Source organism: Oncorhynchus mykiss, chromosome 8 (assembly GCF_013265735.2).
Source record: "Oncorhynchus mykiss isolate Arlee chromosome 8, USDA_OmykA_1.1, whole genome shotgun sequence".
Taxonomy (NCBI): domain Eukaryota; kingdom Metazoa; phylum Chordata; class Actinopteri; order Salmoniformes; family Salmonidae; genus Oncorhynchus; species Oncorhynchus mykiss.
In genome coordinates, this window is record NC_048572.1 from 10,273,914 (window position 1) to 10,299,750 (window position 25,837).

At 41.9% G+C, this 25,837-nt stretch overlaps 1 protein-coding gene across 1 annotated transcript in view; it reads left to right on the top strand.

Moving 5' to 3' along the window:
- The first annotated feature begins 222 nt into the window (after window positions 1-222).
- LOC110529353 (pleckstrin homology domain-containing family G member 3) overlaps window positions 223-25,837 on the top strand; it is a 117,488-nt gene continuing 91,873 nt past the window's right edge. Inside the window, exons 1-2 of the mRNA XM_036984732.1 lie at window positions 223-632; window positions 23,401-23,468. Coding sequence (XP_036840627.1) covers window positions 23,420-23,468 — 49 coding nt within the window. The 5' untranslated portion in view covers window positions 223-632; window positions 23,401-23,419. The remainder of the gene's footprint in view (window positions 633-23,400; window positions 23,469-25,837) is intronic.

A 25,837-nucleotide genomic window follows, 5' to 3' on the forward strand; every position in this document is an offset into this window, starting at 1 on the left:
TTGGGTGCATTCACCATCTCATTGACCGAGGGGAACATGACACGTGTTGTCACACCTATGTAGCCTACACCTTCAATAAACATGACAATCATCGCATATTTAGGGACTGAGACAATACGAACACTAGCCTACAGTATTGCTCGTCACGCCAGCCCACTTTTTTAAAAAATGCCTCGTGCATCTCAAGCAAAGGATGACTTCCTGCTGACGCATGTTTTACATTTCATTATGCCGTGAAGAATCGTGGTGCATTCTAATCCAACGCTAGCTGTTAAACATAAAAAAAAAAGTTCGATAACTGTGTTTTCTTTATTTGCATCGTCTTTTTGATGCTGACAAAAAGACGATGCAAATATATATATATTAAAATAGGTTCAACGAGGGACGCAGGGGAAAGGGGGCGGCGTTCACCAGTCAGTGGAATTCATGAAAACCACTGTACCGACAGACTCAAACACTACAGTTGGCCTACATCGGCTCGTCCAGGCGCAGTCAAACTCCTCGGAATTATAAGAACGTTTTGAACTTTTAGGGTCATTGAACAACTGTCAAATAATACTGCGAATGTAACCGCAACATTGTCGTGCCACAAAGGAGTTCTCAGTAAAGTTTTAGAAACTTTCAGCACTGCGGTAAGTTGCAAAAGTTCATTTTAAACCCTGTCAATTGATGAGATGTGAAAGGTTACAGCTGATACAGTATGATGATGTGTCGGAAATGTGCCTTTCGTCGAATTCCTTCGTCGGTTGTAAAAAAAAAAAATCTGATTCCTTAGAAAAGTTATTTATCTGTCTGTCTGACAACATGGAGGGCAAACAACGTAATGTGTGTTAGTTGTTGTATATGAGCAAACTGGCAGCTTAACGCAAATAATATGCAATTTTGTGGTCATCATCAGCTGACAACACTGACAAACCATTGTTGAACAAAGGCTTTATGGTAACATTGTGACCCATTTTAAAAGTAACACGTTCAGATGCCTGAGATAAAAGCAGCTCTCATAGTTTTGAAACATTCTGGTGAAGTTGTTCTATGGTTGTGAGGAGTATATCAATGATCCAATGTTGGGACGGCTTACAAAAAGCCTAATCACTGACAACTTGTCATACTGTCAATGCAAAAGAGAGAGAGAGAGGGAGAGACCACAAGTGGATGGCAGGTAGTCTTAAGGGTTAGAGCGTTGGTTGCTAGTTCAAATCCCTGAGCAAACCATGGTAAAACAAATCTGTCGACCTGTCCATGAGCAGGGCACTAAACCCTACCCACCATCAATAATGTCTGATCCCATGCCGTGACCCCACTCTCAGGACGGGGAGTGGGATATGAAGAAGAAAAACCAAATCACATTTCCATTTCACCTCACTTGTACAGGTTACACACTTGTACATATGTGGAACGGGACACATATAAATGTATTTATCATAGGATGCAACGTGTCCATGAGCAGGGTCTAAAACCTGGATCCACAGGAGTAACCAGCGTCTTAACTGTTTGCCTAGACCAGGGGTGTCGAACAAATTTTGCCCCGGGGGCTGCATTCAGTGTTCAGCGGAGGACCGCTCGGAAAATTAGCTGTTTCCTCGCTGGCAAAATTTGCAAACAATAGTCCTCTTTTCAATACTCCCTGACCGTCGAGCTTTAGTTTCAGTGATTTATTAGCGAACTGGACACGGTCAAGAAACTGTATAAATCTAAGTCCATTATCATTTCTACCCAGTTTTGATTTGGTTGTAGTCATTTGAAAGAATATTAAACGTTTTTACTAAACCCACCCTCCGGCTTCGCAGGCAGTATGTTTAATGTGTTTGACCCCTGTCCTTGAGGGAATCCTCTCGTGGACCGATGGTGACACCGATCTTGAGGTTGCAGACAGGGCTACATGACGAACTGTGAGCCCGACTCATGTACGCATCTAAGTGCTATCAATCCTGTTTTAATGGCCAAATCTCTCAATAGGAATAGCTAATTTCTTTGCAATTTAAAAAAAAAATTCAGCTATTTTCTACCATACGTCCATATAGTATTTCACTAGCCTATATTTTCAGCCTCCGATTACTCCAAGGTAAGTTATTTAATACATCAATGCCTGCACCTTGGGTATGTGCGTCATTGTAGAGTCAACCTGGCAATTTGTCCATTTACATCAGCTGATTGTATTACAACAGCCTGTGGGATAATTGCTCTGTTGGCCTAGAGATGGGTTTGCTCCACACTTTTCTAAACACCGCTAAGCCTGCTACTGCACCTGAGCATGGCCACCTGAAAAAATGACCATCACGTGCTGCCCACTTGTGAAACCACACTGGCCACAAGGCCAGTGGATTCAGTAATGTGTTGTCGATAGTTCAATGTCTGGTATCTCTTTCTGAATGAGTTTCGATGGGCCAAAGGCCTTGCATTCCTTAGGTTAATGACCTTTCAGACAGCACAGCCTGCAGACATATTCGAGACATCTCTGCATTTGTTGTGAATTTCTGTTCCTTTCACACTACTAAGGATTCTACAGTTAATAACCAAGTATCATTGTCCTGTCACCTCCAGTGTCAAGCCTCAGTCACCTTCTGCATTACCATCCATGTTCATATCTTTCTTGCATAGCGCAGTAGTGCCTGGGAATAGAGCTGGGCGGTATCCAGATTTTCATACAGTTTCTGTACCATAATGAGATATATGGTAATACCAGAAGTGTGCACAAGGGGCACTATTCAAAATCTTTACACACAAAACAATTTGTGCAACAGGGATCTTGATCCAGGAGAGGATTGTATGTCTCTGCTGTAACCAATAAATGAATCTTGATGTCTAGCCACTTAGCTAGCAAGTAAGCAAATGTATAGCTGGAACCCTGAGCTGGATGACATTTTATTTGATACATCTTAGATTTCTTATAGTTTATACTTAACTTCTAGTTAGTCACAAGCAGTGGTGTAGCATGCACCCTCCCGTGAGGTGGGGATGCCCCCCTCCCCGGTACAGAAAATCACACAGTCGGTATTTTGAAACACACCTGTATATACGGTATAAAGAATATATCACCCGAGCCGACCTGTGAATATCTTTGTGGACCAATGAAACACAGGTTGTTATCTCATCACAAACCTCGTTATCAGTGTCTTGGTCAACAGAAACAACCTTGTGGTTGTTATTTGGGCTTTGTACACTGCCACCACTGAGCAAATAGATATTTGCTGTTGTGCATTATGAACATGTAAAATGTTAGGGGATCATTTGTATGTTTTTTTATGTCAATGAGTCATTGTAAGATATGTTGAATCAATGGCCTAAGTTATAAGCAATGTTCACATTGAAATAATGCAGCCCTTGCCAACACAAATGTGGTTGCCAGCAGGCTAGTCACTCTTTCCACTGCCACACTGGGCATCATGCATATGACAGAGCACGGTATCTTTCTTTATTCAGATGGAGAGACTTCCATCAACATTTAAATGTGTGGAACGATACATGGAAATGCTGAAGGAATCAGTTACAGATAAAGGTACACCGCATTGCAGAATGTTAGCTCTTTATCAGCGGTGTTAATCCTTCCTCCCGTAAGCTGTTCTTCTAGCAGACATTCTCATTGGATATGGACGCGAAACTACATGTGTCCTTTAACCTTTCTAGGGCAGGCGTTCCGCTAGCGGAACCCCTCAACAACATTCCGCTGAAAAGGTAGCACGTGAATTTTTTTAAAATGTTTTTTTTTTTTTTTTTTAAATATGTAACTTTCCCACATAAACATCTTGTTTATTGGACTTGTTCATCTTTCATGTATCTACCCATAGTGTCCGATTTTAAAAAAATAAAATCAATTAAAAAAAGCTTTACTGTGAAAGCACAACATATTGAGCATCAATCGTTACAAAATGAAACTTGAGGGACCGGACGTGGAGACGCTGTACAGAGAAGCAGCTCATTTTGGAGGTTAATACTGAATGGAACTGTGATGATGATGAGGGATAGAAACACCAAAATAAGCTTGTTTATGTTAGGTTATAGCCAAGTAAAAAAAAACACACAGCCATTTTTCCAGCCAAAGATAGGAGTCACAAAAAGCAGAAATATAGATACCTTTGATCTTCATCAGATAACACTCATAGGACATCATGTTAAACAATAAATGTATGTTTTGTTCGATAATGTGCATATTTACATCCAACAATCTGTTTACATTGGTGCGTTACGTGCAGTAATGTTTTGATTGCAAAACATCTGGTGATTTTGCAAAAATACTCATAAACTTTGATAAAAGATACAAGTGTTATTCACAGAATTAAAGAGACTTCTCCTTAATGCAACCGCTGTGTCAGATTTAAAAAAAAAAAAACTTTACGGAAAAAGCATAATCTGAGAACGGCGCTCAGAACCCAAAACAGCCAGAGGAATATCTGCCATGTTGGAGTCAACAGAAGTTAGAAACAACACCATAAATATTCACTTACCTTTGATCTTCATCAGAAGGCACTCCCAGGAATCCCAGTTCGACACTAAATGACAGATTTTTTTTACATTTATGTCCAAATAGCCACTTGTTGTTAGCGTGTTTAGCCCAGTAATCCATCTTCATGAGGCGCAGGCACTTCGTCCAGACACCTTGAAATGTTCCGTTACAGTCCTTTAGAAACATGTGAAACGATGTATGGAATCAATCGTTAGGATGTTTTGAACATAAAACATCTAATGTTCCAACTGGAGAATTCCTTTGTCTGAAGAAAAGCACTGGAACGAGAGGTAACTCTGTCAGGAGCGCGCGTTATGAGCCTCAAGGCACTCTGCCAGACCACTGACTCAAAGAGGTCTCATGAGCCCCTCCTTTATAGTAGAATCCTCATTCAAGTCTCAAAAGACGGTTGAAGCCCTAGGAAGTGCAACCTCATCCATATCTCAATGTGTATTCGGTAGGCCAAGCTTTGAAAAATTACAAACCTCAAATGTCCCACTTCCTGGTTGGATTTGTCTCAGGTTTTTGCCTGCAATATGAGTTCTGTTATACTCAGACATCATTCAAACAGTTTTAGAAACCAGAGTGTTTTCTATCCAATACTAATAATACTATGCATGTATTAGGATCTGGGACAGATCTGCAATTGATTGAATTCAGTCTCGTAATGTTATAATACAGCGCATTCGGTCAGAGCCCTTGACTTTTTCCACATTTTGTTACGTTACAGCCTTGTTCTAAAATTAGTTACATTAAAAAAATTCTCATTTAATATACACACAATACCCCATAATAACAAAGTGAAAAAAAAAGGTTTCTAGCAATGTTTGCAAATGTATAAACAAAAAAATCAGACATAAGTATTCAGAGCCTTCGCTAGGAGAGTTGAAATTGAGCTCAGGTGCATCCTTTCTCCATCGATCATCCTTGAGATGTTTCTACAACTTGATTGGAGCCCACATGTGGTATATTCAATTGATTGAACATGATCTGAAAGCCATACACCTGTCTATCTAAGGTCCCACAGTTGACAGTGCATGTCAGAGCAAAAACCAAGCCATAAGGTTGAAGGAATTGTCCGTAGAGCGCCGAGACAGAATTGTGTCGAGGCACAGATCTGGGGAAGGAAAGCAAACATTTCTCCAGTATTGAAGGTCCCCAAGAACACAGTGACCTCCATGATACTTAAATGGAAGAAGTTTGGAACCACCAAGACTCTCCCTAGAGCTGGCTGCCTGGCCAAACTGAGCAATCATGGGGGAGAAGGGCCTTGGTCAGGGAGGTGACCAAGAACCCGATGATCACTCTGAAAGAGCTCCAGAGTTCCTCTGTGGAGATGGGAGAACCTTTTCAGAAGGACAACCATCTCTACAGCACCCCACCAATCAGGCCTTTATGATAGTGGCAAGACGGAAGCCACTCCTCAGTAAAAGGCACATGACAGCCTGCTTGGAGTTTGCCAAAAGGCACCTAAAGACTCTCAGACCATGAGAAACAAGATAATCTGGTCTGATGAAACCAAGATGTGACACTTGGCAGTTCAATCTGGAGGAAACCTGGCAGCATCCCTACGCTGAAGCATAGTGGTGGCAGCATGATGCTGTGGGGATGTTTTTCAGTGGCAGGGACTGGGAGACAAGTCAGGATCAAGGGAAAGATGAACAGAGCAAAGTACAGAGAGATCCTTGATTAAAAACATGCTCCAGAGCACTCAGGACCTCAGACTGGGGTGCAGGTTCCCCTTCCAACAGGACAACGAACATAAGCACACATCCAAGACAACACAGGAGTGGCTTTGGAAAAAGTCTCCATGTCCTTGAGTGGCCCATGCAGAGCCCGGACTTGAACCCGATCGAACATGTCTGGAGAAACCAGAAAATAGCTGTGCAGCGACGCTCCTCCAACCTGACAGAGCTTGAGACGATCTGCAGACAAGAATGGGAGAAATTCTCCAAATACAGGTGTGCCAAGCTTGCAGCATCATACCCAAGAAGACTCGATGCTGTAATCGCTGCCAAAGGTGTTTCAACAAAGCACTGAGTAAAGGGTCTGAATACTTATGTAAATGTGGTGTTTTTTTTTAATACATTTGCAACAATGTTTAAACGTGTATTGCTCTGTCATTATGGGGTATTGTGTGTAGATTGAGGGAAAACAATTTTATAGTAAGGCTGTAACGTAACAAAGTGGAATAAGTCAAGGGGTCGGAATCCTTTCCGAATGCGCTGTGTGTGTGTGTGTGTGTGATATATATATATATCTCACACACACACACACACACACAGCGCATTCGGAAAGGATTCCGACCCCTTGACTTATTCCACATTTTGTTACATAAAAATATATATATAAAAAAAAGGTTGTCCTCTCCATCCTCCATCAATCACGCCCTCATGCTGGGACTAGCATTGTGAAGCATTTCTGAGTGGTGGAACATGTGGAAAGTATGCAACAATAGGTCCCATGTGTAAGGGCTAAGCAGTGTCAAGGCAGGGGCAGTGGTAGGCACACCCAGTTCCTCTCTGGGATGACTGAATCTGGCCTGTGGCTCGCAGCGCTGGGGTGCCAATCCAGTCTCACCATTTTTCTGATCCCAGACAGATAAAGGCCACCCTGTGGGAAAAGAAACCGTTAGCACAAAAAAAGGAAATATGAGCCATGTAGGCCTACAAAGGCACCAAGCCTCAAGAACTCCATGATCCTCAAGACATTTTGTCCTATATTGTCTGTTGCTGAGATCTGGTTGATCAGCGGCAGCTTCGTGAATCAGGTGCAACTGGCCCTGGAGAAAGAAAGCGTGTTTGACATTTTGCTGCGATTGTCTCCCGATAAATTCCTGCCCCCATCGACATGTGGCAAAGGTCTGTGATGGAAATATGAAAACAATGCGGTACAGTGTGTCAACAGTCTGTTGTTCATTGGACAACTGAGGCATGTGGTATAGTTTTTACGTTCTTTGTTTGGAACATAATGCTCAGTCAACATGCCATCGCTATTCATGCCTCTGGGACCTTCGGTCTGTACATACAGTTGTTTGACTAGTACTACCCTGAACAGATGGCTGACTAGTGCTACCCTGAACACATGGCTGACTAGTGCTACCCTGAACACATGGCTGACTAGTGCTACCCTGAACACATGGCTGACTAGGGAATGCAGTACAATGTCCTTAATGGTCTAGCAGCTACGGCTGTATTTTGCTCTCTGACCTACCCTGGCGTGCTTACAATGAGCTCAACTGTTGCCGTGACGACATGTAAATTATCAAGCTTACTGCTTAGGTTCTTTTATAGCCAAGTGTGTGTTGCTAACCCTACAACCACGAAGGGCACATACACAAATGAAGGAAACCCTGCTCTAACAAGGACAGTCAATAGTGGTGGTGCAGGAAGCCTACTGCATTTGTGGAAGGAGGGCTTTGAAATGCTCTGCTGGGCCCAGTCCACATGCCATGAATTCTCCATTTTACTACTGTCTGCCTGCGGTCCAACTCCGATATCACACAATGGACTGGGGATGGAATGCTGTATGAATACACTCGCAAGGAAGAGTCTGCTTTATGTAGACAGTAACTCCTGATGCTCTAATCGAATAAGTATTTTCTATCTGTTGTCAATAACAGTACACACTTTACTTCCCCTAGTGTGTGTGTGTGTGTGCAGTACTAGTCAAAAGTTTGGACACCTACTCAAGGGTTTTTCTTTATTTTTTTAATTATTTTCTACATTGTAGAAGAATAGTGAAGACAACACTGAAATAAAACATATAGATTCATGTAGTAACCAAAAAAGTGTTAAATCAAACTATTCTTCAAAGTAGGCACCCTTAGCCTTGACGACAGCTTTTGCTCAACCAGTTTCACCTGGAATGCTTTTCCAACAGTCTTGGAAGGAGTTCCCACATCTCAAATTTGGACTCATCAGACCAAAGGACAGATTTCCACCGGTTTAATGTCCATAGCTCGTGTTTCTTGGCCCGAACAAGTCTCTTCTTCTTATTGGTGTCATTTAGTAGTGGTTTCTCTGCAACAATTCAACCATGAAGATCTGATTCATGCTCTGAACAGTTGATGTTGAGATGTCTGTTACTTGAAGCATTAATTTGCGCTGCTACCTGAGGTGCAGTTAACTCTAATGAACTGATCCTCTGGAGCAGAGAACTCTCCCGAGTGGCACAGCGGTCTAATGCACTGCATCTCAGTACTAGAGGCTTCACTACAGACCCTGGGTTCGATTCTAGGCTGTATCACAAACGGCTGTGATTGGGTGTCCCATAGGGCGGTGCACAATTGGTCCAACGTTGTTAGGTTTTGGCCGGGGTAGTTCGTCATTGGAAATAAGTATTTGTTCATTAACTGACTTGCCTAGTTAAATAAAGAAATCACTTCCTTTCCTGTTGCTTTCCTCATGAGAGCCAATTTCATCATAGCTCTTGATGGTTTTTGCAGTATCTAAAATATATATTTAGATTTGTTTAACACTTTCTTTGGTTACTACATAACATATGGAATTATTTCATAGTTTTGATGTCTTCACTATTATTCTATAATGTAGAAAATAGTAAAAATAAAGAAAACCCCCTGGATGAGTAGCTGTGTCCAAACTTGACTGGTACTGTGTGATTTAAAAAAAAATATATATATATATATTTTTATCACACACACAGGTCTTGCCTTAACCACTCACAGGATTTGTAAATGATATCCTAGCACAAGCTTCACAGTAGTACCATTCTGGAAGTCTGAACGGGTCATTGAGTAAGAAGACAAAAGGTATAGCAGAATAGGTTTGGCTGATGGCAGTGGCACAACAATGCTGCCTTGGATGGTTTTCAAATGACCCACTCTCTCCAGAGAGCTTGGTTCAGGAAGCTGTAGTAAGGGACCCCCCCACCCTTCAATCCGTACAGGATGAGGCCTTTCCTGTTTGGAAAGGAGAGCAAGCAGCTCCCCGTCAGGGTGTCTTCCTTCAGAAAATAGGAGTACCCATTTTTAAGGGCAAGTTTCCCCAGAACAGCTTCAGTGTAGTCCTGGACTTGTTGAATGGAGACTCCCAAAGTGCTTTTTAGTCCAGGTCCAGCAATGAACTATGTCCAGGAAACAGGCCCTAAGTGGACCCCACAAGATAATTCCTGGAGCCATCAGTGCACTTTCCAAAGTGAATCTTTGGTAATTAGATGTATCTTCTAAATGACTGGAGTTGTGAATCAGGTTTGCACTGAGCTAGGTATGTTATTGGTAATTGAATGAATGGTGGTGCATGTGTATGGTGACTTTTTAAAAATGTTATTTTAAGAAAGTGGGATGCAAAGCAACTAGACTACATCGTAAGCATAGGGTAAGTTTGTTCACAGTTTTTGGGAAAATATTTAAGTGTCGGGTGAAGTGCTGTTTGAATGACGTGGCACTGCTTTTAAAAATGATCACAGCACTTGTGAAAAGACACCCACATCTTGTCAACTGTGAAGGCTTCTTAGTACATGTCTTGTCTTGTCAAAGGACAATAACAAGCAACAAGACCTGCCTCCAAAGAGTCAGTTGTGCTCATTTGAGGTGTGGAATTTTTGCTGCTTCCATCTTGTCTTTTGTTTTCATTGCTCATCAATGACGTCAGTGACTCTCAAATTGTCCAAATGTTGAAACGAACAACAAACTGTTCTTATCAAGAATCATTCTAAGCAGAAGAAAATACAGGTTTCACAATCTCGAAACGATTTTCCGCCAGGGATGAGCTCAGCCAATGTGTATCTCCTGCCAGCAGAACTCATGATTATGAAATGGTTCCATTCCATGATCTGCCTCGTATCATGATTTTACGTGTAAGGCTTTTGTTGGCCAGTTCCATTTCTCATGTTCAGACTTGAAGCAGTCTTAGATGTAGCAACACATGAACCAAAAACACATCAAAAAATAGAATGGCCTCCATCTTGAGGCAAAACAAAAGCTCTCAAAATTTAGATTAGTCTTCAGCCAAATAAATAAATACAATTTAGAAAAATCAATAACTGGGCCTCCCGAGTGGCGCAGTTGTCTAAAGCACTGTATCAGTGCTAGCTGTGCCACTAGAGATCCTGGTTCAAGTCGCAGCCGGCCGCGACCAGGAGACCCATGGGGTGGCGCACAATCGGCCCAGCGTCGTCCGGGTTAGGGGAGGGTTTGGCCGGCAGGGGATGCTCTTGTCTCAGTGCGCACTAGCGACTCCTGTGGCAGGCCGGGCGCAGTGCACGGTTGCCAGGTGTATGGTGTTTCCTCTGACACGTTGGTGTGGTTGGCTTAAGGGTTCAGTGGGCGTTGTTTCAAGAAGCAGTGGTTGGGTTGTGTTCCGGAGGGCTCACGGCTCTCGACCTTCGCCTCTCCCAAGTCCATATGGGAGTTGCAGCAATGAGACAAGACTGTAACTACCAATTTGATACCAATAATAAAATCAATGACATCCTATGATAATACAGAATTGATTTGTATACTCCATTTTCATGTCTAAGTTTCCATCCAACAAATTGCAAATATTCTAAAATGGCATTTTCCCAGCAGAGATGTTTCCATTAAATTTAATTGTTGTGGGAAAGGTTTGCCTGATGACGTAGTTCACATAAACATTAGTTTTGCGGTTTAAAAATACAATGTCTTAAATGTCTTTCAATCAAATTTTTATTTCTGATCATCCCCTCTCCCCAACATAGCAAATGTGCCCACTCTGGTTTTGCGGGTAGGCTACAGTTCCTACATGATGAAATGATTATGGACAAAATAGCAAGGTCATTTTTATTTGTCAAAAGGCAGGCAATCAACAATCATCATGTCACCAGAATAAGACCCTCGATTATTATTTTTTTGACAATGAGCATCAAGCTCATCACTGCACTTTCACCACCCCGTGAAGTTCATCATAACTTATTTCATCTGTAGCCTAATAAACTGCATGTTTTTCCTGAGTCGTGTCATCTGGTGACTCTCAAGTGTACTTTGATATGGTTATTATATCAGCATTTGCACATGAAGGTGTTTCCACTGCCATCATTTTAGAAACAAAGTGATATCCCACCTTGCCTAGCGTATTTCGTTTTGCCTACATTTGGAAAGTTTACAAACAAATTTGAGGTTTCCATCAGGCCTGTTGTGACTTTGCTTAATTATTTTTTTTTTTTATCAGACATATACTTTACTTGAATAAAAAGGTTGGATAGAAACCTGGTTAGTGTGAAAATGTAAACGCATGTTTGAAATAATAACGAAAGATCATTCCATTCAAAAAAAATATAAATTCTCCCTGGGCAAACTGGCAAATCTATTCCAGCTTAATGCGTGATGGTCCATATTCCATATATAGCCTATCAACTAACATCTTTCCCAGTAGGGGAATGTGTCACTCCCAGAGTCCTCTAGGGCCTCATTGGAGTGGAGTTTTAGGGATGAATCCTCACATTTCCTCTCACAGGAAGCCTCTGAAACTGAGGGGGCGGATTCACCACATGGGCATATTTTTAGTACATTTCTAACACTTAGGGGGTTTACCTCCTACCCAGAAAAATGATCCCACTCATTATTTTATTTAACTAGGCAAGTTGGTTAAGAACACATTCTTATTTTTACAATGACTGCTTACCCCGGCCTAACCCGGACGACGCCGGGGTAATTGTGCGCCGCCCTATGGGACTTCCAATCACGGCCGGTTGTGATGCAGCCTGGAATCGAACCAGGGTCTGTAGTGACACCTCTAGCACTTAGATGCAGTGCCTTAGACCGCTGTGCCACTCTGAAGCCCTAAGATAAGCTTCTGGAATTTGACGAGCGTGTATGGCAGTTTGAGTGAAAAAAGTGAGTCTTCCCATTTTGTCTTCTGGCCCTTATCTGAAGGGTTGACTGGAAGCCCTACAGTAAGGGTTTTTATAGTCTACAGCTTTTCTAAGCGTAGTGACATCATACACATTTTGTGAACTAGAAATGCCACTGAGCGTGTTAGACAATGCGTTTTGAAAGTGTGTCTCAAGAAATATGCAACGCAATGGGGTGGCACAACTCATAATAATGTTGCTTTCTGACATAACAGTTCTCCCAAACTCTGTCCTGGGGCCCTCCCTGGGTGTACATTTTTGTTCCCCCCCCCCCCTTGCTCTTCACAGCTGACTCAAATAACCAACTCTTCATCAAGCTTTGATTATTTGAGTCCGTTGTTTAGTGCTAGGGCAAAAATCGAAACGTCCAACCCTGGTCTAAAACATACGTAAAGCATAGAGTACACCACACTTACCTCACCCAAAGCTTCAGCTGTTTCAAAGAAGTTCAGGTTTGAAGTTTTCTTCTTTGTCTTAGGTTTTTGAGTATTGAGTCATATGGACATGCTAACTGTATTAGCTGCAGCTCTTGCATATGTCATTACAGCTAAATGATTGCTATCCTTGCTCTTCCTTATGGGGCTTTCACAACAAATATTTTTTTTTTCCCCGCTTAGTTCGGTTAGTTTGGACTTAACAACTTACTGTGGTTCGCTCAAAAAGTATGGTCTTGGTCTGATTCCATTCGCGCCATGGTGCGGTTCAAAGCAGGTGAGAAGTATTATTGATTGTTTGACTGCGAGCGTTTGATGAAATGCACACAGTAGCCCTCCTCAACTTAATATCTCTGAAACATTTTGTCAGTAGCAGTGCATTTTGAGGCATCTGATGCAGATTAGGGGAGAGGGTGCTATAACCTACCAGGGATATAGGCTACAGAATCTAACCTGTTCACTAGCGGTTACAACAGCTATGGTTTTCTCCCGCATGTTGTTGGAAGACCAAAGCCAAACTAATGATGTTTTGGGACACAAGTTATTCTTCTTGATAATCATAGAATGGATTTAGCGTGAGATGTTTTCCTCCAATAAAACAAATGTCTTGAACAAGTGGTTGTCAAAGCATTTTAGTGTGTTTGGCAATAAGAAAGCAACTGGACCAACCAACATGTATATACAATGTAGCACATAATCAAAGTTATTTGATCTATAGCTCAGAACTATGTGTGAAAACGCCCTTAGAAGAGACTAACTTGCAACCATGAGGGTCATTTCCAGAGTGGTCCTCATTGTTAGTACCCATTCCAAAGACTCATTGAATGGGTCGTAGACCCTACAGCCAGTTATGTTGTCAGGATTCAGGAAGTGAGCCAGTCAGCATCTTTTGTTGAAGCTCTGCCACTGCTACCTTCTTTTCTTGCTTTGTCCTCCTTCTCTTCCCATCTCTGTCCCCTCTGGCTTGTTTTGTTTGCACTAAACCGTCAACATTTTGGCTTTGCCTCAGTTGGAGTTGAGACATTCCTATAAGAATATTTGGGGTGTATGAGAATTGTAAACATTTAATTTAACCTTTTATTTAACTAGGCAAGTCGGTTAAGAACAAATTGTTATTTGCAATGAAGGCCTACCCCGGCCAAACCCGGACGATGCTGGGCCAATTTTGCGCCTCCCTATGGGACTCCCAATCGCAGCCGGCTGTGTCTGAGGGGTCAGCTCTGTCAGTCCCCCCAAATGTCACCAGTTGATCCTGCCTAAGTTGAACCATGATGTTTCCTCTTCAGGCTAGCGTAAAGACCAATGCTGATATGCTTAAGCAATAAGGCCAGAGGGGGTGTGGTATATGGCCAATATCCATTTGGAGGAAACCTGGCACCATCCCTACAGGGAAGCATAGTGGTGGCAGCATCATGCTGTGTGGATGTTTTTCAGCGACTGGGAGACCAGTCAGGATTGAGGGAACAATGAACGGAGCAAAGTACAAATAACTCCTTGATGAAAACCTGCTCAAGGACCTCAGACTGGGGCTAATGTTTACCTTCCAACAGGACAACGACCCTAAGCACACAGCGAAGACAACGCAGGAGTGGCTTCGGGACAAGTCTCTGAATGTCCTTGTGGCCCAGCCAGAGTCCAGCTATGAACCTGATCGAACATCTCTGGAGAGACCTGAAAATAGCTGTACAGCATTGCTCCCAATCCAACCTGACAGAGCTTGAGAGGATCTACATAGAAAATGGGAGAAACACTCCAAATACAGGTGTGACAAGCTTGTAGCGTCATACCCAAGAAGACTCCACGCTGTAATCGCTGCCAAAGCTGCTTCAACAAAGTACTGATTAAAGGGTCTGAATATGTAACATTTATTTGCAAACATTTCTATACCTGTTTTTGCTTTGTCGGTATGGGGTATTGTGTCTAGATTGATGAGGAAAAGAAACAGTTGAATCCATTTTAGAGTAAGGCTGTAAACGTAACAAAATGTTTAAAAAGGCAAGCGGTCTGAATACTTTCCGAATGCACTGTAAATTGAACAAAAATATAAACACAACATGTGAAGTGTTGGTCCCATATTTTATGAGCTGAAATAAAATATCCCAGAAATGTTTCATACGCACCAAAAAGCTTATTTCTCTCAAATTTTGTTCGCAAATCTGTTTACATCCCTGTTAGTGAGCATTTCCCCTTTGCCAAGGTAACCCATCCATCTGACAGGTGTGGCATATCAAGAAGCTTATGAAACATGATCATTACACAGGTGAACCTTGCCCTGGGGACAAAAGGCCACACTAAAATGTGCAGTTTTGTCATACAACACAATGCCACAGATGTCTCAAGTTTTGAGGTAGTGTGCAATTGGCATGCTGACTGCAGGAATGTCCACCAGAGTTGTTCCCAGAGAATTTAATGTTAATTTCTCTACCATAAGCCACATCATTTTAGAGAATTTGGCAGTACGTCCAACCACGCTAAAAACCGCGGACCACTTGTAACTACGCCAGCCCAGGACTTCCACATCCATCTTCTTCACCAGCGGGATAGTCTGGGACCAGCCACCTGGACAGCTGATGAAACTGAGGAGTATTTCTGTCTGTAATAAAGCCCTTTTGTGGGGGAAAATCTCATTCTGATTGGCTGGGCCTGGCTCCTCAGTGGGTGGGCAAGTGAAATCCATAGATTTGGGCTTAATTAATTGTCTTGTATGAACTGTAACTCAGTAAAATATTTGAAATGGTTGCATTTATGTATTTGTTCAGTATAATTGTTTTGTGCTTATTGCACATTTATGAAACGGACTAGACAGCTAGTATAACAGTCTTTGGCTGAAATGCTGCTAGTGCCACAATGAATGTTCATTGATACTCGTGTTTTAGTAGTGTCGGATCTGCATGCAATTTGAGTAGCTGAGCCTTAAAACAGATCATTATAAAAGGTAACTTCTCCTCTATTACAGTAAAATGTCTCCACGTGTTTTGGTGTCCATATGACCGATTCTGCTGGACCAAATTGCAAATAGTGAGTTGAAGCCGCTTGACAGAGGTGAAGAAGTGATCTCTCATCGTTGGTGTGTGTGTGTGTGTGTGTGAATGAATGGGAAGGTGCACACGTCTCAGGAGACTAGACCAAAAAGACAACATGAAAACAAGGGGACATAAACGCTACTAAAAACGGAAAAAAAAAATGTTTATTTGGAATATCGCACTAAAACATTAATTTAATTCATTGAATTCATTCGATATATCGCCCAGCCTTAATTCCAACCTCTTGGTCGTACATACAAGTAACTGCCAAAATAAAGGAAACACCAACATAAATTGGCATAGATTCTTCTTGTCTGAAACTCCATTTCAATGAGAAATTCCATAATTTGCTGTTGGTAGTGGATACCTCTTGTCAGCCGCCGCTCAAGAATCTCCCATAAGTGTTGAATTGTGTTGAGTTCCAGTGACTGAGACGGCCGTGGCATATGGTTTACATCATTTTTCATGCTCATCAAACCATTCAGTGGCCACTCATGCCCTGTGGATGGGGGCATTGTCATGCTATAGCCATACGGTAGTAGCCAGGATAATGACATGCCCATCATTTTTATACATGATCCTAAGCATGATTAGATTTTAATTGTTTAATTATCTGAGGATCCACACCTGTGTGGAAGCACCTGCTTTCAATATACTTTGTATCCCTTATTTACTCAAGTGTTTCCTTTATTTGGGCAGTTACCTGTATCTACTGCTGACATTGAGGTGTTAATAGGAGTTTGACTCCTCTAACATGGATCTAGGAATCCATGCAACCCCCCTTTTTGAATATAATTTGTTAAGCCTTCTCCCTCACTGGTCATACTAGCTTCTATAACAGGCTCAGGCCCTGAGGCGCAGGCAAAGGATGTGCACTAGGAACAAAGCAGATCTTGATTCCCCCCCCCCCCCCCCCCCCCTCCCAAGCGCCCCCACTTCGGTGTTCTCGCCAGAGAAGAAATGAGGGATTGTCAGGGGAATAATGCAGGACTTGACCCAAAGCCTGGCCCATAGTTTTGATTAGGGATGGACGGTTGTAGATATGTCAACACGTTAGTGGACGTGATTGGGTGAAGCTATCACACCCCGGCCCTTTATTGCACACCACATATCAGTCCCCAGTGGACATCTAACGTTGCGTTGCCGGAAACCCAGGCTACTATCCCAGGATGTTCCTCAACTTTTGAACCTTGTGTTCTACAGGTAACTACCAAAATAAAGGAAACCCCAGCATAGTGTCTTTTTAATTGGGCTTTGGGCCACTACGAGCCGCCACAACAGCTTCAATGCACCTTGGCATAGATTCTACAAGTGACTGTACATTTATTGGAGGGATGCGACACCATTCTTCCACAAAATGTTTTTGTTGATCGTGGTGGAAAACACTCCTGCGCTGCTACAGAATCTCCCATAATTTGGGTTGAGATCTGGTGACTACACACACTTTAAACCCCCTATGCTCTTTCGTATCTCCTCTTTCAAAGTCACTGATTGCTTCTTTTAGCCATGGTAGACAAAACAATGGCCAGAATAATGACATTCCCAGCATTTGTATGCATGATGGGATGTTAATAGTTTAATTAACCCAGGAACTACACCTGTGTGGAAGCACCCGCTTTCAATATTCTTTGTATCCCTCATGTACTCACGGGTTCTTTATTTTGGCAGTTACCTGTGTGCTTGAGCTTCAATACTCACTCACAGTGAAATTGAATTTACAGACTATTGAATTTACAGATAGATGGTTGAAAACCCTGAGGCGTGTGGGAAAATTGCATGTCTAGTTGTATTCCTTCAGCTGTTTGTTCTGAGTGGAACACACTGTGCTGTTACAGAGCTGCTTCATCATGTTTTCTCAGGCACACTCCACATAAGCATGTGTTAAAGGGATAGTCCCCCCAAAAATGTTTTTAAACAATTGGGATGATTTGGTACCGTAGGTTTGTCGACGGCAGGTAGCCTAGCGGTTAGAGCGTTGGGCCAGTAACCGAAAGGTCAGCTCATGAATTCAAATGAGCAACAAGGTGAAACATCTGTCGATTGCTCCAAGGTCACTGTCAATAATGGCTGATCCCTGGCCGTGATCCCAGGGGGAATTGGGATATGCAAAAAAAAAATACAAATTTTCATTTCACACCTGTAAAGGTTACCCACTTGTACATGCAGTGAACCAGGACAAATATAAGCACCCCTTATTTGAAATGGTTGATTTTAATAGGCTTCAATACCAAGCTCCAAATAAATACTTCTGTTCAGCAAAGTTGTGAGACATCTCTTTTTCTGTCTGGACGGTGCTTTTGGTCAGTGAGACCCCTCAGGAAATCAACAGGTGCATAAACCAATGTGGTATTGCTATAGGGGAGATGGGTTTTTGGTTTATTTTCCCAGTCAAAATATACACGAGTAACATTGGCCTCCAGACATGGTGTGAAAGAAAGCACAGGAGGTTGGTGTCAGCTTAATTGGGGAGAACGGGCTTGTGGTGATGACTGGAGTGGAATTCCATCCATTTATTATGAGCCGTTCTCCCCTCTGCAGCCTCCTGTGTGTGAAACAGACTTGACCCAGTTCAAGGACGTTAAAGGGCATTTGTTCTACTGGGATACAGAATCTAGTCACCTGACTATACTAGTCATAAGTGTGTCTAAAGTTAGCGGAAGATGTTCAGTTTTGGCCTCGTGATTTCTGATTTACTTCTAGCAAAACACTGTCGCTATAAATGGGAAGAAAATAATGAGTTTTGAAAGATGCAGACAGCATGAAATCAGACAACAATCTGACTAGACCTATTCCATCATTCATCCATCGTAATGTTTTTTTGAGACATTTGACTGTTGCAGCCTGGGTATATTTAGTCTGACTCATTTGTAATCACACATGTTAACAATATCATACTCAATTATTTAGTTGCTCAATTATGTTGATGTGTTGTTCATGTTTTCTGACGATTTAAATACCTTTTGTGGAGACAATCACTCACTACTGCAATTCATTATTGAGGGCAGTGACTGAGTAAGGACATCTACTGGCTGTAACTGAAATTAGTTTCTCACAACCCTTATTCAACCAAACCCACTAACCAAGATCCCAGGAAGTGTATTGAAAATGTTCTAGTACTTTATATCAATAGGCAATTGAGTTCCGTTTTGTGTTTGAGTGACTGAATCCAAACATTGTTTCTTTCAACACAAGAAACATTGACTTTGTTTTAACCACTCATATTGTCAGAAATAATTCCAATCTACAATTCTTATCAACATAATACAGGTCATTTAGTTTTCAGTACGTTTAAAAAAACATCTTTCAACGTTGTTCAAACTGTTCAGGAGTAATGCACTTTTTGGAATAATTTACTAGAACTGGGCGATATGGACAAATCCATATCATTATAAATTGACTGAATCATAACGATAAAATTAACGATACGTTTATAACATTAATGTGCACCAATTACTTTTTTATAGTAGCCTTAAAACTACTACTTTGAATATTGCAGCTACTATTGTCCCATTTCAAACTTCACATTCTTCTAGTAAAGGCTACTGAGTCAGTTGTGCTCACGTAAGGTGGAATCTTTCCTGCCGCCATCATGCCATCTTCTCTGTTTTGTTTTCATTACGCATCAATGAAGCAACCAACTGTTTTTTTTATCAGGAATCATTCTAAGCAAAAGAAAAGCCAGGTTTCACTATCTCTAAAAGATTGGCCTCCGGGGATGAGCTCAGCCAATGTGTTTCTCGTGCCAGCAGAACTCATGATTGTGGAATGGCATGATATGCCTTACTTGAGTGGGGATGGTTGAGAACCATGAGGATTATGGGACAATTGTACGTCTAGTTGTTGTATTCCTTCAGCTGTTTGTTCTGAGTGGAACACACTGCTGTTACAGATCTGCTTCATCATGTTCTCAGGCACCATCGACATAACTGTATTAAAAGGATAGTAAAACAAATTATAATCAATGTTTTAGCGTATTTAAAAAAAAATAATAATAAAAAAAAAACATCTAATCATTGGATCATTTGAAGCCCTAAGTATGTCGACTGCAGGAAGTCTAGCGGTTAGAACGCTGTGCTAGTAACCAAAAGGTTACAAGGTGAAAAATCTGTCGCCTTAAACAGAATTGCTCCATGGTCGCCGTCAGTAATGGCTGATCCCTGGCTGGGACCCCACTCTTCGAGGGAGTTGAGGATATGCAAAAAGCACATTTCCATTTCACACCTCACACTTGTACAGGTTTTTAAAATGGCTTAATTAATCACCCCCCATTAATCGACACACACATCATCGTAATGTTTTTGAGACATTTGACTGTTGCAGCTATGGTAAAATTAAGTAATACGGCCTGGGGGAGTGTGGTGTATATGTCCAATATACCACAGCTAAGGGCTGTTCATAGCCACGGCGCAATGCGGAGTGCGTGGACACAGCCCTTAGCCGTGGTATATTAGCCATATACCACAAATCCCAGAGGTGCCTTATTGCAATTTATAAACTGGTTACCAATGTAATTAGAGCAGAAAAAATAAATGTTTTGTCATACCTGTGGTGTACGGTCTGATATACCACAGCTGTCAGCCAATCAGCATCCAGGGCTCGAACCACCCAATTTCTAATACGTCTTTTACTCATTTGTAATCACACACATTTACAATATCATACCCAATTATTTAGTTGCTCAATTATGTTGCGTTCATGTTTTCTGACTATTTTAAATGCCTTTTATTCAACCAAAACCATTACAGCTTCACAGAAGCACTTATTTAACCAAAAACCAATAGAGCTTTACAAGCCCTCATTCAACCAACACCAATAGAGCTTTACAAGCCCCCATTCAACCAACACCAATAGAGCTTTACAAGCCCCCATTCAACCAACACCAATAGAGCTTTACAAGCCCCCATTCAACCAACACCAATAGAGCTTTACAAGCCCCCATTCAACCAACACCAATAGAGCTTTACAAGCCCTCATTCAACCAACACCAATAGAGCTTTACAAGCCCTCATTCAACCAACACCAATAGAGCTTTACAAGCCCCCATTCAACCAACACCAATAGAGCTTTACAAGCCCCCATTCAACCAACACCAATAGAGCTTTACAAGCCCTCATTCAACCAACACCAATAGAGCTTTACAAGCCCTCATTCAACCAACACTAATAGAGCTTTACAAGCCCCCATTCAACCAACACCAATAGAGCTTTACAAGCCCCCATTCAACCAACACCAATAGAGCTTTACAAGCCCCCATTCAACCAACACCAATAGAGCTTTACAAGCCCCCATTCAACCAACACCAATAGAGCTTTACAAGCCCCCATTCAACCAACACCAATAGAGCTTTACAAGCCCCCATTCAACCAACACCAATAGAGCTTTACAAGCCCCCATTCAACCAACACCAATAGAGCTTTACAAGCCCCCATTCAACCAACACCAATAGAGCTTTACAAGCCCCCATTCAACCAACACCAATAGAGCTTTACAAGCCCCCATTCAACCAACACCAATAGAGCTTTACAAGCCCCCATTCAACCAACACCAATAGAGCTTTACAAGCCCCCATTCAACCAACACCAATAGAGCTTTACAAGCCCCCATTCAACCAACACCAATAGAGCTTTACAAGCCCCCATTCAACCAACACCACTAACCAAGATCCCAGGATGTGCATTGAAAATGTTCTATTATGTTTGAATTAAAAGGCATTTGAGTTCCATTTTTGTTTCACAATACTTTTTTTGTTTTTTACTTCATGAATTCAAACAGATTTTTAGCACAATACTTTTTGGTTGTAGTAACTACTCATATTGTGTGAAATTGTCAGTCCACAATTCTTATAAACAAAATACAATTTCCCTGGTGCAATATTGTTCAGACTTCATGCGCAATATACTTTTTGTCAGTGCTTGACTTGGGCAGGAGCTCACCGGAGAGGAGTACCGGCACCTCATGTTCTGCTTGAGCTCCTGTTCCTCTTATAGAATATTAGCTCTAAAGTTTAGTGGAGCTCCTGGACCTAAATATAAACAGCCCTGGCACCCAACATGAGTACTGGCACCTATTTCAGTCCAAGTCAAGCACTGCTTTCTGTAACAATTTACGTTAATGGTTTAGTGCTGCTCAGAGTTGTCTGAGGTGAGAGCAAGCAGAAAGTGCTTAAAGGTGTAATAAAATGGTGTGATAAATAAATATTGGCCCACTGTAATTGCATTGGCTGCACCCCAAGCATAACAGATGAATAGGCTGCCTGCAGACCCACCTTATACAAGGGCAATGGTGCTTTGAGCTCACCGAGGGCCTGACTGCGTCAATCCACTGTGCCCTCAACCTTTTTAAATGACTGAAGGGAGGAGTGAGAGGAAATTTGGATTGGAGAAGTAGCTGTGTCAGTGCCCCTAATTTATTGCTTTCTTGCCCTGTGGAAAATCAAGTAAGTTAGTCCTGTGTGTGGAAAATGTAGTGTTTTGCCAAACTTGCACAGTGTGAATAGAACTGTGGACTGAGACAGCCACCCAGACAGACAAAGCCAGAAGTCATGGACAATACCTTACAAGAAGCATATTTCTACTGTGTTGTCTGTCACACCATGGAATATGGGACTGTTAGAAAAGTACACTGGAGTTTGTGGTTGGTTGGAAAGCCTGGCATTAGTGGCATGAAGTAACAGCTTAAAGACCATTTGAAGATGTGAGATGGATTCACTTCTTGGATTCTTTTGAATGCCCCCTAAGTAGTCTGGTGGACATTCAAGATGTAGGAAGAACCATAAAGACATTGGTGGAATCTGTTTTCTCAGACCACATGAAGAGGCACATTGGACCACAGTAATTATATACGGACTATTTAATATGTACTTATTAGGCTGGCAAACACCTTGGTGTCCAAGGAAAGTTTGGTCTGCCGTGGCCCGTGGGATCTACATTTTTAGTTTATTTTAGGATTTGTTTTAAATGGGAGTCAATTGATATATTGCTGAGTGGGGATTCTTTGCCAAGTTACAAATCATTAGAGCTATTTTATAAACTTTTAAAAGTTTGTGCAATAAAAATAACAATTTTGCGGCAGCTTGAGGCAATTATTCACAGGATTTGGAACTTATTTTATTTCTAATACATACTGAGGTTAAGTTGAATTTCTCCTGCTGTGTTCAGCATGGTTAAGAGTTAGGGGAGCTGTTAAACCGGCTCGCTGAAACACCTGCATGATTTGCAATGTTGAGTGGCGATGATATATCCAAGTTCTGTCTAGAGTTCTCCATAAATCAGTCTAGGTACGATTTTTCTTTGTCTGTTAAAAATGTCCAGCTGGAAAAACATGATATCTCAGTTTCTAGTGCTTTTCCAGGCCACAGCAGCTAAGATAACACCTACACTGTAAAAAAAACACATTTTGTTTCAAATGACAACTGACGACTTTCCCACGCATAATTACCTTAGTGAGCAGACCTGTACTTCCTCTTTTGGGGGAAAGGAGGATTATGGCACTTCCTGTAATGGTGCGTTGTGGGATTGATGAGCTGTCAAGACTCTGGTCAGCAGCTGTGCACAGCAGTAGTATGTCACAAGATGGGTGATTTTTAACTGTGGTCCTCTAGTCTCTTGACAGGGGGATCTGACGAGGGCTTTCATTCGCTGTCCTAATCCTGCATCGTCATGTGTTCTTGCAGTTCCCGAGGCCGCAGTGTCATGCCAGAGGGATCTCTCAACGCCACCTATGAAGTCCCAATGGGTGAAGGTAAGACGACTCACTGCTCTCCTGCTTCTTAAAGATATAGTTGTTTTAAAGATATACCCAGACTATATTGGGATGTTTGTGATTTCTCAAAACTGGTTACCAAATTTTCTGGGAGATCGCATCAAGTGAGAATTTCTAAAATGAGTTGTCAACAAGGAAATATATTTGCTGTAGAGGGCCTAGCCAGCAGTTTCTTTTTCATACTGCGTCTACTTGTCTCGTCCTGCTAAAAATATAGGCTGTTTTATTGAGGGGACCTTCATTGAATCACATCTCCCAGAGGTTAATGTATGAACACAATTATACTATTATAATACTCTTGTTCAACCAAGCACATTTGCTTGCAAATGTGGAAGCCCAAGTTTGCTGTCCAGTTTTAAAGTAATGATGGAATATTGAAGAGCTTAGAATCTTCCGCTGAACTGGGCATTCTGAGTGTCTTCTTCTTTGTCTGCCTCCTGACATTTCAGTTCCTGAACTCCAAATAGATGCCAGCCATTTACCAGGAAGCTAGGGAGACTATTTTCTCTCCCACACTCTCTTCTTGAATGTTCTTTTTACATCATACAGCTGGCCTGGCAATGAAGTTAATCTGTTCTGTTCACGCAGGCCATGTCCTTCAAAGAAAAGAGAAACCAGCACTCTGCTCTTGCTCATGCCACTTGTTTTAATTCAAAATGAAACAAGCAAGACCAGTGTGTAGGTTTTGTCTTTTCTATGACGCTATCGCATTATTCCCACACACCTGCAACAATAAGCACTTTCCCCATCTATCTAAGAAGTCATTAAATAGCACCCTATTTCAAATATTGCGCACTACCTTTGACCAGGACCCATAGGGAATAGGGTGCCATTTGGGATACAACCATAGAGTTGTGGCAGGTTGAATAGGAAACGTCAAGGAGAAGGGTAGGGAATCTGAATCCTTATGAAGTGCCCAGTACAACAGTGGTGATTGTGTGGTGTCTGCACTGTGTACTTCCATTCTTCTCTCTCTCTCTGGTGCTGTGTGGCAGTGGAGGGAACCGGCTCAATTATTAGTCACACAAATCCTTTTCCAGGGTCTGAGTTTCTCACAATGGTGTTCTTTCTGTGCCCTGGTCCCATGCACTATAAAGGAATCTGGTTAGATTTAAACATTTTAAAGTACAGAATATTATATATTTTTGTTGTTACAACATCGGCTTTAGACAACACAGATTTTGTGTTCCCTGGATTGGATGAGGCCATGATCAAAGTGGCGAACTTTTGTAGCTGCAGTTCATGTATTTTTACAGGGGAGGGGGGGGGTTGCCTGTTGCCTGTTTAACAGATGTAATTCTTAGTGGAGTTCATCTGAACTCAGTCGGACAAGCCACTATAAAGTCACACCTATATCCCCCCCCCACACAGATGGTACATTCCCAGAGATAATTTATTATAGTGGTGTAACACTGACCACACCAACATGGTTGAATAGGGGTGAACATCCCTTCAGAATTACAGCCTGGTGATATTGTTAGTAGGGTTGGGTGGTATCCAGATTTACATATCGTCATGTTGTCCTTCTCTCATAGCGGGATATACGGTATTACCAGTTTAGTACACAAGGGGCTGCCAACAAAAGCAACAAAGCCCATTGGGCATCTATTACCAGAGTAATAGTGAATTTCAATGGAGGCTGCTAACTAAACCAAACCAAAATAAGCTAATTGCAAAGACAGGCAATCCAGCTCATAAAGTTATACATGTACAGTGTTTTGGGACTGTATTCAGACCCCAAGGCTTTTTCATTTTTTTTATTACTTTACAGCCTTATTCTAAAATTGATTAAATTGTTTTTCCCCCCTCATCAATCTACAAACAATACCCTATAATGATATAGCAAAAACAGTTTTAAAAAAAATATTTGCTTATTTATACAAATAAAATGATCACATTTACATAAGTATTCAGACCCTTTACTCAGTACTTTGTTGAAACACCTCTGGCAGCGATTACAGCATCGAGTCTTCTTGGGTATGACGTTACAAGCTTGGCACACCCGTATTTGGGGAGTTAACCCCATTCTTCTCTGCAAATCCTCTCAACCTCTGTCAGGTTGGATTGGGAGCGTTGCTGCACAGCTGTTTTTCAGGTCTCTCCAGAGATGTTAGATCGGGTTCAAGTCCGGGCTCTGGCTGGGCCACTCAAGGACTTTCAGAGACTTGTCCCGAAGCCACTCCTGCGTTGTCTTCGCTGTGTGCTTAGGGCCGTAGTCCTGTTTGGAAGGTTAACATTCATCCCAGTCTGAGGTTCTGAGCGCTCTGGAGCAGGATTTTATCAAGGATCTCTCTATACTTTGATCTGTTCATCTTTGCCTCGATCCTGACTAGTCTCCCAGTGCTGCC